We start from the raw sequence: 16,695 nt of genomic DNA on the forward strand, positions 1-16,695 counted from the left end.
GAAGAAGAAGAAGAAGAAGAAGAAGAAGAAGAAGAAGAAGAAGAAGAAGAAGAAGAAGAAGAAAGAAGAAGAAGAAGAAGAAAGTAGTAACTAAGACAACCACTGAGCTATCTCCTGGCAGAAGGGATATATGCTCCTGGCATTCATATATCCAAAGCATGTTTGGGTGGAAGTTCCACGCCAAGTCTCCTCCCATGGGAGTTGCCTCAGTCCACCCCCAGAAAGCCCACCAAACGACGACCCCCTCCCCAGAGATAGTCAAGACCACTCCCAAAGGGTATTTAAACTGTTCTCCCAGAGAACAAACTCTTGATTTTCCAGTCTTCCTTTCCCTTTTCCTCTCTGGGGGCCTGGAAAGCCATCTTGGAGCATTGGTATCCACTAAACCTGGGCCTTTTCTTATTCAGTTTGATTTGGTCTGATTTGGATTATTGTGTCGGCAGAGAGGCTTATTGGGGTGCAGAAACTTTTCGGAAGGATGCATCCAGGAAGCTGTGTACCAGAGAGTGGTATTGGCTTAGCACTGGGATGGTTGGAAAAGGTGTGTAGTGTAGCTCAGAAATCAGCTTATTCTCCCTTCACAGGCACAGAGAACTTGCAGAACAGAATTATTTCAGCAGTGCCCTGGGGAGGAGGTACCTTAGGTTCATTCCTCTGTTTCAGACTGGCCAAGCACTTTGTGGCTGCACGTGAGTCACATGGGTCTAGGTACAGCTTGTACTTGAGTGTCTGTGTACCGAGAATGCAGACTTGCAGAACGCAAGAGTTAAGGGGTCATGGTGGCTTCTACCCAGCTTTCAAAGGAAAACCTAGGAAGCAAGGCAGAGTTTCTCACAGGGTAGAAACTTCTTCAGAGAGCCCAGATAGACTGTTTCTGTGTTGTCAGGCATGTTGAGACCCCAGAAAGGTACGGCTATCAGCAGTGTGAAGTGTGTGCCAGGCAGAGCTTTGGGCAGTGTGGAAAAGCAGCCCCAGGTGATAAGCAGAGGTCTTGGGGACTCACTTCTCAGCAAATGTATAAAATTTTTGCTAGGCTTGCATTTCTTCAGTTAGAGTCTTTGCTGGGTTTCAGACTTTGCTTTGGACTGGGTGATCCTTTCTGGTTGTCTCTAGCCTTATATTGGATAAGGAATATCTATTCTAGTCCTGGCCCACCATTTTATCTTGGAGGTATGTCATTCACTTATTGTTTTACAAGGAATCAGAAATAGAGGTGGTTGCCTTGAGTGTCAGATGAGACTTTGGCCTTTTGAGTGGCACTGGAACCTGTTATGCCCTTGGCTGTGGGATGGACTAAAAGCATTTTCGTACTGTGAGATGATAGGGCTATGGACTGACGTGACTACAGTCTTGAATTGTAGCCACCATGATTGTTACTAAGTAATCATAGCTAATTTTTTGGCATATTTCCCCAGCAAACCATAAATGGATAAAATCACTACATGTAGCGATTTACCATAGGACTCCTGATCCAGGATTGCTCTTGACTCCTTAGTATTATCTTAAGATAAAGCAGGTACATTCCAGCCATGATAGTCATTTTTGTCCTGACCCATAAATAAACACATCCCTTTGACCCAAATTGCAGGCTCTAACTGGACTTGATACTGTTTATGACCAAACTTCTGTCAGTAAGTCCTCCAGTAAGTTGTGTTCTGTATAGCTGAGGTCTGTTCTGCCCTTATTGTATGAGAGTAGTGGGACTTCTAAGAGATGGAGCTTAATAGGAGGTTTCTGGGGCTCCACCCTTCAGTAGGTGTTAAGGTAGGTTTATGGGACCCAGAGTCAGTCTGTCTGTCTGTCTGTCTGTCTGTCTGTCTGTCTGTCTATCACGTTAGTTATTTGAGACAAAGTCTCTCTATGTAGTCCTGGCTGTCCTGGAACTCAAACTTGAAATTGCCTATCACTGGGATTAAAGGCATACACCACCACACCCAGCCTTACAGTTATATATATAATTTTTGATATATTTTATTGGCATTATCAAAAGTTATCCTTGAAGATATGAAATTATTCAGAAATCATGTTCTTGGCTTGCTTATATGTTGGCACTATATAATAATTAAAATATCAACTGTGTCATAAAATGTATGGGAAGTTAGTATGTTAACACTATTTTATTACAAACTGTAGAGCCATTCATTCCATTTATTTTTTTTAAATGATTTATTTAACTTTATGTTCATTGATGTGAAGGTGTCAGATCTCATGGAACTGCATTTTCAGAGTTGTGAGCTGCCATGTGGGTGCTGGGAATTGAACCCAGGTCCTCTGGAAGAGCAGTCAGTGCTCTTAACCGCTGAGCCATCTCTCCAACCCCCATTCCATTTATTTTTTATTCTACTTTTCTTTAATATTGAAGAAAATAAGCCTTGCAGAAAAAACAGCAGCAGCAGCAACAACCAATTTCTAATATGCAGGCCTTCAATACTACTGACTAATTACACTTCTTTTTTATTACTTTATTAATACTAGGAATCAAAATTTCCACTCCCCTCAGGTTTCCCCACTTACCCTCATCCCTTCCCCCTCCAGTCCTAAGAGAGGGCAGGGTACCCTGCCCTGTGGGAAGTCCAAGGCCCTCCCCCCTCCATCCAGGCCTAGGAAGGTGTGCATCCAAACAGACTAGGATCCCAAAAAGCCAGTACTATGCAGTAGAGACAAATCTCAGTGCCTCAGTTATATTTTTTAAAGTTGCATTTTAATTTTTATTTTATTTTATTTTATTTTTTTTTTTTGGTTTTTCGAGACAGGGTTTCTCTGTGGCTTTGGAGCCTGTCCTGGAACTAGCTCTGTAGACCAGGCTGGTCTCGAACTCACAGAGGTCCGCCTGCCTCTGCCTCCTGAGTGCTGGGATTAAAGGCGTGCGCCACCACCGCCCGGCGCATTTTAATTTTTAAATTTATTTTTATTATTTTAATTATGTATATATGTGTGTATGTGGTGGGTGTGTTCATGTGAGTGTAGTGTGAAAGAGACCAGAAGCACAAGATTCCTGTGGAGCTGGAGTTCCCAACAGTTATTAGCTGCCTGTGTGGGTCCTGGGCACTGAACTGGGGTCCTCTGAAGAGCAGTCTACCTTCTCAATTACTGAACCATCCTCCATCCCCTTGTGCAGTCTAATGTGTGTCAATTATACCTCAAGAGTGTAAAATATGGCATGCATTATGTAGCAATGCTATGTGCATTCGTCATATAGCACATGAGCATGCCTTATGCAGCTCATGTTAGGAGTCAACAAATTGGGATTAAGAAGGAACTCCAGAGATGATCTCATTTGAGGGCTGATCTGTTCAGGAAACTGTAGAGATATTTGTTTTTTAAACAAAACATTTTATCTTGAAAAGGAAAGCTTATGGAAAAGTTGCAGGAACCCTAAGATGAATTTTCTCGTGCTAAATCTAGGGCCATACTGTACTGTTTTCCTCAGTGTGGGATCCAGCACAGGGCCTTGTGACTGGTGGGCAAGTGCTCTACTGAGTTATACTTAAGCTCCACTTTTTAAATATATATTATGACATTTTCCTCGATTTCCCTTCCTCTATTTGTGTGGGGGAAAAATCATAAAAAGGAAAGCCAATCACAAAGTTCCTGAATATTAAGATAAAATCTCATATTCCTCACCTAGATTCATGTGTTGCAAATATTTTGCATTGTCAAAAAATAATATTTTCTTTTTTTCCCCTTCCTCTTTCTCCTCGTACCTAGAGTAAGTTGTAGATATGACTTTGTTTCAGGAAGCTTCAATGTATGGCTCCTAAAAACAAGTACTGCATGATAGCACAATCACCAGTTTTGGAAAATTAGTTCTCAGCTTTCCATTGTTTCTCATGACCAACAGTTTTTGAAGATTAGGCTCCTTGTGGGACGTCCTTCAGTGGGAGCTTGTGAGCTTGTTTCCTCCTGACACGCTGTGTGGCTGGTGTGTCCTTAGCACCTCATAGTAGACAAGTGATTATGGGTGGTTTCATGGCATGACCCCCCCCCCCCCGCTATCAAGGTAACCCTTTTCCCTTTGTAATTAATAATTAATCAATGGAGAGATGTTTTGACATTGTGTAAATATCTTGTTCCTCAGCAAACTGTCACATGACAGGTTTGGAATTCTTTATCAAACATTCTGAAGGTGGAACCTTGAAATGATAGGATTAAAGGGTAGATTATTGACTCTACTTTTAAGGCAAAAAAGCAACTACTAGTCTTAAATATTTTACATTGGCATGTATTTTTGAATATTGATACAAATCTGAAGTTATTTTTGTTAGAACATATTGTATGTTTCTACTCTTTTTAAAAGTATTATACTTATGCAGCTCATCTAACAATGTAATGTAAATTTCTAGTCCTTGAAAGTTATTATTGCAAACTATTTAGGATAATAAAGAAAGATAGGTTGGTAATCACCTATTACAGTTAAACCTATAGTCATGTTAAGTATGTTTTCAAGGCCATACAGAGATATTTAAATAAGCAGTTTATCTTCAAACACTTCAGAGATCTATAGAATATGGCATTTAAGATGTTTTGATATCATAGATTTTTTTTTATGACAATGAGACATGTCTGCTCCTGGTAGCCCCAATCTACTTCAGAGAAGATAATGGGCATCAAAGACTCTCCATATGGAGTTTGCTTTCTTCATGGCAAAAGTTAGCCACTGGGCAAGAAACTGCCCTTGCCTGGACTGCTGACAGTATGCTGTCCTTACTGGACAAGTAGAACACAAAAGATAGTGACTGCTGAACTTTGCCAAGACAAGGTAAAACAGTCCTTCAAAATCCCTGCTTCTCAGAAAAGTCTGTCAGATATACTAGGCCTGTAGACCAAAGATGAATGCCCCATTGATATATAAGTACTTTGGGTGACTGTCAAGGCAGCCAGATATCTATGTTGTTGGTAACATTTCACCCTTCTGGAGTCCTTAAAGAAGTTGAAGACTAGATAGTCATAAAGTTTTCCCTAGTTATAATAAAAGGTAAATTAGGTATAAAACTTTAGACTTATGGGGATAAATAATAGAGTATTTTTTTTTAAATTTGCCAAATACAAATGGGTTGGGTATTGCTAACTTTAATTCTCACTTAAGAACTGTTTTGTTGTATATAATTTTACTATTTAATTAGACAAAAGGGGGAAATATGGAGTATTCTTCTTTACACTGTGTGAATATATGTTGTTCTGATTGATTTAATAAAGCTGACTGGCCAATAGCTGGACAGGATAAGGTTGGGGGGAGAACCAGACTAAGGACACTGGGAAGAAGGGCAGAGATAGAGGAGTTGCAAGCCAGACATGGAGAAGAAGCAGGAAGTGCAAGATAAAAAAGAGGTAATGTCATGTGGTAGAATATAGATTAATATAAATGGGTTAATTTAAGTTGTGCGACTTAGCTAGTAACCAGCCTGAGCTACTTGCTAGCATTTATAACTAATAAGTCCCTGAGTGGTTATTTGGGAATGTCTGCCAAGACAGAAAGACTGCCTCCAGGAACCCTGCATGTGGCTTCCATGTATCAATTGATAAAATAGTGGCTACCTGCATTTAATTTTGCTACATTTACTTTTCTTTGCTTCCTCATTTTTTTATGGGAGGCATGTGCATATGTGGCGGTCAAAGGACAGCTTACAGTAATCAGTTGTCTCCTTCCACGGTATAGATCCTTGATATGGAACTTAGGTCATCAGACTTGGGAGCTTTTTCTTACTAAACCACCTCACCAGCCTGTATTATATTTTAATTGGCAAATAATAATTATGTATAGATATGGATACACTGTAATTGTGTGTTTGTAGTGCTGGAAATTGAACCGAGTGCTTTTGCATGGTAGACAAGTCTACCACTGGGCTACAATTCCAGCCTTTCCTTTTGTGAGACAAGATCTTGCTATATAACTCAGGCCAACACGGAACTTGCCGTATAGGCTAGGAGGCCGGCCTCGAACTCTTCATTCGCCAGCCGTTGCTGCCCAAGTATTGAGAGAGCAGCTTCTAAAAGAGCCCTGTGATGGGAAGGTCTTAGCAAGCCTGTCAGATGAGTGCATAGTCAGAGGTTCATTGTTAACTGGAAGTACTCAGTGTTGCTGGCACTTCACCTTCTTCCAGGCCAGTTTGTTTGTGATGAAAGGCAGTTTCTGGGCGGTGCTCCTGTCAGTCTACACTGCTATCTCTCTGTGTCAGGCTCAGCTTAGCCATGACTCACAGGGTGTTGTCACTTCAGCCTCTTAAGAACCAGGCCAGGTTTCTTGTAGATCTTGACACATTTCCACATGGGCCTGAGCTGGAGGGAGGAAAGGGAAGCACAGCTGCAGGACATCTGGTCAGGACAGCTCTCAAGAGGCTTACAGGAGGCATCCAGGCAAACAGGGATGCCTCGTTCCCTGTCTTCTTCTATTCAGCGATTTTCCGCTATGCCATTCTTTATTGTAGGCAGAAGTGACAGATGATCATAGAGCTTCCTCTATCCCCAGTTTCTGGATGGTGCCTAATAATTCATCATTCAAAAGAAATTTGTTGCTTCATGCAGACTGTATTACCCAAGAAAATGCAAATTTGGGGCTAACAGGTGGTTCTTCAGATAAAGGCACTTGTCACCAGACTTGACAACTTGAGTCCAAGCCCCAGGGCTTGTGTGGTAGAAAGAGGGAGCTAGTGCCCATAAGTTGTCCTTTGACTTCCCCCTCCTCCACATATATGTACACGTGCGTGCGTGCACGCGCGTGCGCGCGCGCACACACACACACACAAATAACTGTAGTAAAATTTTGTAATGCAGCTGTTCCTACTGGGACTGGAGAGGTAGACAAGCCCACATCTAAACAGGACATCAGTTGTTCTGACTCTCAGGATAGGGAGGTGTTAGATACTTCCTGCTTAACTAGACAGAAAAGTAGGTTTTCTTTTAGAGAGAGAGATTCTGTGTGTTTATCAGTTGAGAATTCTGAGCCAGCTTTAGGTGGTGACCCTGAAAGAAGAAGAAATGGCATGGTGACTCACAACTGTAATCCAGTGCCAGAAGGCTGAGGCAAGGGCACTTTACCAAAGACAGCTTTTCCCATCGCACCTGCTATGTTTCTGTGATAGATGCAGGGTTCTATAAGCTGGGGGTGGTAACGCCTGCCTGTAATACCAGCATTTGGACGTTAGAGGCAGCAGGTGCCTCACAAGTAGGAGGCCACCCTATGTTCTAGGCCAGCCAGTGCTACATGAGACCCTGTCTTAACTTCCCAATCCCCTCATATACTTCAGAATCAAACCAAACAAAAAGTCTGTATAGGTTACCCATTCCCAGTCTGCTAAAATACTTTAGATTTCACGGTATTTGTATTTCAGGTTAGGAATTTGTAATCAGTAAAGTCTAAGTGTGTATTCCCAAATCCCAAAAGATGGGAATCTGACAGCCCTGGCCACAGGCACTTCAGCTAACTCGATTTGGATAGGAGTCTTCCTCAGCCAAGTTTCTCAAGCCCTCTGCACACAGTCAAGACAGGGAAAGGGCAGTGTGTGGGCTGCAGTGCTGGGGAGTAAGTTTCGGAGCAGGAGATAAACTGTGGCCATTGTTCACAGTGGTGTTTTCTGCATTTCTTTATTGCCATTGGCTCATCTTGGTGAAAGGTATGCTCTGTAATTACTGGTTTGCTGAGTGCATTTGTGTCTCTCAAATACTGGTTCAGACATTTTCTACATTTTTTTTTTGAGCAGTTAAAAGAAAATGGAGGCACAGAGTTCAGCTAAAGTCAATTCGAGGAAGAGGAGAAAAGAGGCACCTGGCCCTAATGGAGCAACAGAGGAAGATGGCATTCCTTCAAAAGTGCAGCACTGCTCAGTCGTAAGTGAAGTTGGCCGGGAGCACCTGGGGACGGAGGTAGACAGCGGTGGAGCACGGACACAGGTGTTAGTGCTCTAGGTAGCGTGAATGGTGAAGGATGGTGAAGGATGGTGTGCTTTCTTGCCATCTTATGAATGAGCTCAGTCATAGAAGCTTTACATGGACATTGAAAAAAATGACTAGGATAATTTGGAAGATATACAAGTATCAAACCAAAAATCAAATTTGTAGTAACAAAATAGGGACATTTCAGTTTCTGCTAGTAATTGGGTGTGGGTATCATCTCATGGTGTCAGTGTCCCGTGTCCTCCTGTCCTCTCTGTCATTTCTGCACTTCACTGGCTCCTTTGTACACCTCCATCTCTGTTCTTCCGAGACTATCTGTAGCCAAGCCTTAGACCCCATTTCAGACTCTCTCTCTCTCTCTCAAAAAACAAATGATTCACTGGGCATGGTGGTTGCACACTGGAGGCAGAGGCAGGCAGATCTCTGAGTTTAAGGCCAGCCTAGTCTACAGAGCAAGTTCCAGGACAGCCAGAGCTACACAGAGAAACCCTATCTCTTAAAACCAAAAATAAGTAAATCAATCAATCAATCATAAAATTATTTATAAAAATTAAAATTTAGCCTAAGTATATTTCACTCATAAATATATGTGGTATGTATATATGTATAAGTAAAGCACCTAAACTGAGGAAAAGCCAGGGTTCTGCTTGTGACTAAGGTTCCACAGTCCCTTTTCAGCCAACACATATTGAGAACCTCTGGGTACCAGTTGCTGCTTTGAGATTGCAAAGATGAGGCTATGACCCAGTTGTGGTAAATACTTATAATCTGAACAGTCGAGGCTGAGCCAGGAGGATTTAAGAAACTGGGCTATATAGTTCATGGCCAGCCTTTGTTTCAGAAACAAAACCAGCAACAATAACAACAACAAAGGCAAGAAAAGGAGACAGTCACAAGTCATATATAGGTGAAAAGTACCAGCTAGAAGGAAACTGAAGGTACCAAGAAGTTGACATTAACTGAGGGATGGGGGAAATAATTTGTTCTGATCCATGGCCCACAGACCATGTGTGGCCAAGGAGAGCTATGGGGCAGCCGAGCACACTTAACCTGGGGCTGGAAAGATGGTCAGTGGTTACCGGCACTGGCTTAACTCCCAGCATCCATGTGGTGATTCACAACCAACTGAAACTCCAGTTCCAGGGCATCTGATGCCTTCCTTTGACCTCTGCCAACACCAGGCATATAAGCTGCACACAAACATATGTGCAAGCAAAACGCCCACACATGAAATAAAAAATAAAAAGCCTTGAGGGGCTGGAGACATGGCTCAGTGGTTGAGAGCACTGACTGCTCTTCCAGAGGACCAAGGTTCAATTCCAGCATCCACATGGCAGCTCACACCTGTCTGTAACTCCAGGGCTTCTGACACCCTCATGCAGATATGCCAATGAATACAAAATTTATATATATATATATATATATACATATATATATATATATATATATATATATGCCTCGTCAAAATAGTGAATTTTTTTTTTTAATTTGGGACATTTTCCCCCTCCTTCCCTCCCTTCCTTGCTTCCTTTTTATTGCACAGCCCTTGAGCACGAACTTGAGTAAATGATAACTCGTCATTTCACAATGTCAAAAGATTGAACATCCCTGCTAAGGGATAGAATCTCCCCGCTCCATTGTTCTCATCTCTTTCTCTAGAGCCTTTCCCCTGGCATTATGAAAATAATGATTATTCTGCAAGGACCTGGTTTTATTATGTAGACTGTTTGGGCAAAAGAGAATTGCTCTGTGGCCATCAGAAACCTGTGCTAATGAATACTCAGAGATAGGACAAGGAAGAGCAGCAGTAGGAAGCTGCTGAAGTTTAGGTTCATGTTGATGTTGCCACAGGTCAAACCCAGGGCACAGTTCAACATGTGTGTGTGCGTCTATCCCGTTTGAAGTGTTCCCTCATGCTCCCTGCCGTTCAGTCTCCTCAGCCAAATTTTAATAAAGCATTCATGAAACAAGTAGAAAGCTTGCGTTTATTAAAACATAGTGCACTCAGCTAAAAGACCAGATCTTGTGAACATTGAAAGGCTGTATCAGTGGTGTGCTGGAGACAGTTACTAAATAGTCAGAAAATTCATTAGTTGATTAAACCATTGATTGCTTGGAACACTACATGTCAAAGCCAGACAAAACACCACAAGGAAACTGCAACTTAAAGTCTCTCACAAACTGAGATGCAAAAAACCCTTAACAATATATTAGCAGATTGAATCCATGAACAAAGCCTAGGCAAGCACTATGCTGTCTTCACAGGGCTGCAAGATGGATTTAATGGAACACACCATAATTAATCGATGAAGGAAAGAATAAACATGATTATTTCAGTAGTCCCAGTTTCTTGGAACTGAGCTTAGGTTCCCAGTCAGATTGCTCGGTTTTATCCTGAAACCACCAGAAAGACATTTGCTTTCCATGCTGTGGTTTATTCAGTCTGAAGAAGGTTTTCACTTTGGAGCACTTTCCCCCTTCTCGGTGTTATAGAGTTTCTGTCACATCGTGGAATAACTGTCTGTTCTTTAAAGCTGTGCTATTTTGAGCACTTCATTGGACACCATTGCATCTGACTTAATTTTCTGTCATGTTCTTGTTCAGGGCTTACGGCAGCCAGCTCCTTTTTCTGATGAAATTGAAGTTGACTTTAGTAAGCCCTATGTCAGGGTAACGATGGAAGAAGCCTGCAGAGGAACTCCTTGTAAGTAACCACTTAACTGTTTTGTTTGTTACAGTCTTTAGCGGGCTAGTCTGCCACAGTGTTCTGTTGCAGAGGATAGCCTCGTTCTATAAAATTGTAAACGTTTTTCCTTGTTACACATTTATTCCCTGGATTGTTGGCATTGCTATCATGAAACAGAAGACATAACAAAATAAAAAACCAAACCACAACAAAACCCTCACAACTATTTAGCCTGATGTCTAAGAATGTCACCCATTGGTCGGGTGCCGCTTAGCACAAAGGGTTTGGTCCCCATTGTGGCAGGAAAGAAAAGATAGATGTTAGCTCTAGCTGGGTTGTGATCTTATTTGTTTTGTGGTACAGGGAAGTCAAACTCATGATTGGCAAGTATTCTATCTACTCAGCTGTACTTCTTGCCCTATGATGTTGTCTATTTATATAAATACTGAAATATTTAATATATCAAACTGTCATGTATCTTTCCTAGCCTCAGAATTTTCTCCGTAATTCTTTCTCATAGTGTCAGTCAACTATGATGTTCCTGATTTGAAGACAAAAACATCTCATTGGGAAAGATTCATCACTTAATTTTATCTTTAATGATATAATTGTATGCTTTTTAAAATTCTTGCTTTATTATTTTGAACGCCCATTTTCTTTATTTATAGGTTTAATATATATCATTAGTTAACAATTTTGGCCAAGTAGTTTTTTAGTGAACACTCATGTGCGTGCATGTGTGTACACGTGTGTGCGTGTGCATACTGATTGTGTGTGTGTGTGTGTGTGTGTGCATTCTGTGTATATGTGGGCATGTGTGCCACAGCATGTGTGGAAGTCAGGAAACGGTGAGTTCTTTCCTACTGTCTCCTCATGGGTTCTGGAGATCAACCCAGACTTGTGTGACAAGTGCTTTTACTTGTTGAACTGTGTCATTGGCCCCTGATAATTATTAACATATGTTCTGGGGACTCTTCTGCTTTGGACAGTTGGTTTTGGGGATCACCATAAATAGAAGCACCCAGGTGTGTGGTGGCACACCTGTAACCTCAGCTGGGGGTGGAGGCCGGAAGATCATTTCAGCTCATCTTTGGCTACCACTAGAGAATTTGAGGCCAGCTTGAAGTTGGGACCCTGTCTCAAAATCCACCCACCTTGAAGTTGGGACCCTGTCTCAAAATCCACCCACCATGGGCTTGGATGACTCACCCATTAACTCCAGCTTCAAGGGCTTGACACCCTTTCTGGCCTCTGTGGGTATTGCATGAACCAGATACACAGACATATATGCAGGCAAAATACACTCCCACACACACACCAAAAAGCAAACCCAATACAACAACCCCAAACCAAACTACCTACCCTCACAAACAAATGAAACCCCTCATAAGCATTTACTGTAAATACTGCCGCAGGCAGATATTCTTTCCTTCTCGTCTATAAATCCTCCATTCTCTTTTCCTTTTTTCTACTTCTTTATCAGTTCTGATAAGTATTCTGTTTACAAATATAGGGCTGGACTTAGCTCTAGGCAAACACAGAGTAAGAGGCCATTACAACCACAGCACATTCTCATACAGATGTAATGTGTTTATGAATCTTAGCCCTTGATCCTTTTTCCCCAGTTGTCCTGGAACTCACAAAGACCTTCTACCTCAGCCCCTCCACCTCTGTCCCAGCACTGGGATAAAGGCTCCACCTCTGCTGGATGTGACTGCTTCTGTTTGTTTTTTGTTTGTTTGTTTTGGACAGGGTCTCTTCTGTAGCTCTGGCTGTCCTGGAACTCTCTCTGGATCAGACTGGACTCAAACTCACAGAAATCCACCTGCTTCTGCCTCCCAAGTGCTAAGATTAAAGGTGTGCACTGTGATTACTTCTTAATTGTGCTTGTTTGTTTCCTTCTAAGTGAAGAGTAGTAAAATACAGCTATACCGGCTGCTGGGCAATGTCGATGACTAGGAATCCCAAGACCCTTTGACCATGTTTGGCTATGTAATTATTATGATCCCTAGATTCCTAAGACAACAAAAATCTAGTTCCTGAGAACTTGTTTCCTGCAAAATATTTAGATATGGCTCACGTTGATCATAGCCTTTCTATTCATGAAGTAAATTTAATTTATTTAGTTATCGGGACAGATTTTCACTATTGTAACCTGTTAGATTTTTAAAATTACATTTATGTACTTACTTTGTATGTGTGTGTGTGTGTGTGTGTGTGTGTGTGTGTGTGTGTGTATGGTTGTGTGACACAGTATACATGTTGAGGTCAGGGACAACTTTCAGTAGTTGGTTTTCTTCTACCATAAGTCTTGGGAATTGAACTCAGCTAGGCAGGCCTGGAGGTCAGATTTCAAAATGCTGACGGACAGTTCACGTTTCACAGTCAGCCGTCATAGTAGGACTTGTAGTCCACAGCTTTATGCATTGCGTAATGACACATTCAGAATTTACACTTTGCTCAGGTCTGTTCACAGTTCTGCGGTTTGTTGTTAGCATCCGCGCATCACCGTGGTGCATCAGAAACCGACAAAAAAGTAGTGGTGTGCTGAGGGAGAGCTCAGGGAGAGCATGTGCTTAGCATGCCTGAGACCTGAAGACCGTGTTTAGGAAGAAAAGAAAAGAAAATGTGCTACAGTATTTCCAGGTTTTGAATCTTTTAATAGATAAACACTGATTTTTTTTTTTTTTTGGTTTTTCGAGACAGGGTTTCTCTGTGGCTTTGGAGCCTGTCCTGGAACTCGCTCTGTAGACCAAGGCTGGTCTCAAACTCACAGAGATCCGCCTGCCTCAGCCTCCCAAGTGCTGGGATTAAAGGCATGCGCCACCATCGCCCTATAAACACTGATTTTAATTATTTAAAAGTTTTAGAAAAATGGGCTGGAGAGATGGCTCAGAGGTTAAGAGCACTGACTGTTCTTCCAGAGGTCCTGAGTTCAATTCCCAGCAACCACATGGTGGCTCACAACCATCTATAATAAGATCTGGTGCCCTCTTCTGGCATGCAAGCATACACGGAAGGAATGTTGTATACATAATAAATAAATAAATCTTTAAAAAAAAAAAGTTTTAGAAAAAATATTTTTTTTTTTTGAGACAGGGTTTCTCTGCATAGCTCTGACTGTCCTGGAACTCATTCTGCAGATGAGGCTAGCCTCGAACTAATAGAAATCTTCCTGTCTCCATCTCCTGAGTGCTGGGATTAAAGCGTGAGTCAGCACCACCCAGTGTAGAATGTAATTTCTAAATAATGCTGAGATTATCTTCATTATATATATGAAAAAGTTAAGAAAGCAGCTAAAGTCAACAGAAATTAAGAAGTAAGCCAGCTCTCCAGTGGGAGAAAGCAAGTGCCACAGTGGAGGCTAAAGCCTAGACCCTTCGTCTTGGTCTTCTCTGCAGCTGAGAGGCGTTGCTCTTTGTGGGATTATGCTAAGCCATGAGAGGGGCCTTTTGATGACATTACTGTATCTTATTTTTTATTAGTCTTTTTATGTGTGAGTGTTTTGCCTGCATGTGTGTATGCCCACCATGTATATGCCTGGTGTCAGAGAAGGCCAGAAGAGGTCATCGGATCCCTGAGACTGGAGTAACAGGTGGTAGCAAGCTGCCGCATAGATGCTAGGAACCGAACTTCAGTCCTCAGAGAGAGAGCCACAAGTTTGGTGGTTTAGCGAGCTCTTCTGTAAAGTTGGCCAACTGGTTTGACCTCCTGTTTTTTTCTCGCATCTTCCTCTTGCTGTATCTTTTCTTATGTTAGATAAGAATATATTTGTGTCAGTGTAGGACAAGGAATAAAACACAAAAGGCCCTTGTACCAGTCAGGGAATTCTAATAACTGTTCATCTCTCCAAGGTTTTCACTAGGAAACTTAAGGGAGCCTAAGAGGGAGGCTGTGCACTGTAGAAGTCTTTAGTCAGAGGTAGAGCTGTGAGCTCACCTTCAGGCATCTATTGGAAGATGGTGAAGCAGCAGTGGGTTTAACAGGGATCAAAGGCAGGGCTTCCAGGAGGTGTCTCAGCAGACAGGGAATTGAGCCTGGCCCAGCTTACTTAGCCAGAGTAATGCAGCCACCTTTTTTATAACCTAGAGGGCAAGGGCAACATGAGATTGCTCTTAGTAAGCTGAGACGATTACCAATCGGGGTGTGCTTTATTTGGTTAAAGAATTTCTGGTGGTCTGCAGAGCTAGTTCCAGGACAGGCTCCAAAGCTACAGAGAAACCCTGTCTCGAAAAACCAAAAAAAAAAAAAAAAAGAATTTCTGGTGCTTGCTTTTCCCAAGACCTGTGCAACAGTGGCTCCTGCTGACCACTTGGTTAATATAGCAGCCTGTGTTACTGAACACTGGAGGTGAGGTCTCAGCACACTGAGCTGTCAATGGCCAGGAAGGATGCTGTAGAGGTAACAGGACACATGGAGGTGTAGGTTGGCTGGAGAAAGGTTCCGTGATGGTTTACTGTGCTGGCAAGCAACTTCCCTCAGTAACGTTAGCTTTTCCACTCTCTGGACAGTGTGATTCCTCGGCCAAGCTGCCCTTGTTTTGCCCTGGCTATACTGTAATAGCTTTTACTGTCTTCTAGCCTTTACCTTTTGGGATCAAGTGTCATATAATAGCCCCTTTAGCCTTGCTTGGGAAAATCCAATGTTAGTTTCTTCATTAGTTCAAGGATTAAGATTGTATATGTTTGCTTTCTTTTTTTTTATTTTTTGCTTGTTTGGTTTTGTAACAGGGTTTCTCTATCACAAACTGGAACTCACTCTGTAGACCAGGCTGGCCTTGAACTCATATCCTCCTACCTCTGCCTCCCAAGTGCTGGGATTAAAGGTGAGTGCCACCATTGCCCAGCTGATTGTACGACTCATGTTTTATTTTACTTTGTCCTATAGATGAATAAGCTTAAAGAGGAAGGTAACTGGTTGACACCTTGAGCTGACTCTTATATTATAGAACAGTATTAATGGTTTACTTTATTCCAAAAGTTTGGGCTATCAAATGGCTCAGTGGTAAAGGAACCTGCTTCCCAGACTGACAGCCTGAGTTCACGTCCAGAGCCTTTTTGCTGTTGTCTACATTTCACATGGCATTCTTGTATGTGCTCAGTCTCTGTTTCTGTGTCATACACACGCATACATACTAGACAAAAGCTTAAATAATACAAACAAAAATGTGTTTCCTGTATTGTAAAATGAATACGTCTTGATGATATGACATCCACAGAGTACTGAAAGAACGTAACGGGAGCCATCTTCCTCTTCCTGCTCGTGTCTCCCAGCCGCATGTGTCCCTCCTACAGCAGCCAGTGTGGCCCTTAGCTTACATCCCCTCCCACCTTGTCATGATTCAGTTTCCAATGGAATGTTGTCTTCACGCCTTTGCTATTGCAAATAATACCACAGTGGAAGTATATCTGAAAGAGAGTTTCCCAGAATGAGATGGCCAGGTCAAAGGAGCCAGGCATTTCTCATTTGACTTTGGTAAATATTGCTAAATTTCCTTTCTAAGAAATTATGAGCTAGGCGGTGGTAGCACACGCCTTTAATCCCAGCACTTGAGAGGCCGAGACATATGGATCTCTGTGAGTTTGAGGCCAGCCTGATTTACAAAGGGAGTCCCAGGCCAGGCTCCGAAGCTACAGAGAAACCCTGTCTTGAAAAAAAAAATTATATGCTTGTGAAAAAAAAAAAACTATCTTAAAAACCCAAACCTCTTGATAACCATTTCCTCTTCCCTGATCCACAGCCCTTAAGAGTTTTTAATTAGCAATAATCATACCCCGAATAAGCCTCATTGGCTGGGATACCACTGTGCAAAGCTTACAGCCCTTGGGACAGGAGGGAGAAGTTGTGTCCTTCAGATCTGTCCATCAGATGGGGCTCTGGCCCTTCTTCCTAAAGAGGGGCCAGTGTTCCTACTGCTGGCCTCTACACCTGCAGTGAAACAGCTCGTCTTCAGTGTCAAAGTGACCAAGTTCCTTAGACTGCTGGGATTTCTCATTTGGAGCACAGCAAGCGTTATGCCAGTGTTTGTTTGTTTTATTTATTTTGCCTTGGAATTGGTTTCATAAACTGGGAGATAATTTTCTTTTTTCTTTTTTTTTTTTTTTTTTTTTTTTTTTTTT

The 16,695-nt window shown here is 42.0% G+C and overlaps 1 protein-coding gene across 4 annotated transcripts in view; it reads left to right on the plus strand.

Moving 5' to 3' along the window:
* The window catches only part of Pcyt1a (phosphate cytidylyltransferase 1, choline, alpha), a 50,119-nt gene that overhangs the window by 12,464 nt on the left and 20,960 nt on the right, over positions 1–16,695 (plus strand). For all 4 annotated transcript variants that reach the window (XM_013351571.2, XM_005344846.3, XM_005344844.3 and 1 more), the window contains exons 2-3: positions 7,698–7,824; positions 10,495–10,594. In XM_013351571.2, the coding sequence (XP_013207025.1) occupies positions 7,708–7,824; positions 10,495–10,594 (217 nt within the window). In that variant the 5' untranslated portion in view covers positions 7,698–7,707. The remainder of the gene's footprint in view (positions 1–7,697; positions 7,825–10,494; positions 10,595–16,695) is intronic.

Source organism: Microtus ochrogaster, chromosome 2 (genome assembly GCF_000317375.1).
Source record: "Microtus ochrogaster isolate Prairie Vole_2 chromosome 2, MicOch1.0, whole genome shotgun sequence".
Classification (NCBI taxonomy): domain Eukaryota; kingdom Metazoa; phylum Chordata; class Mammalia; order Rodentia; family Cricetidae; genus Microtus; species Microtus ochrogaster.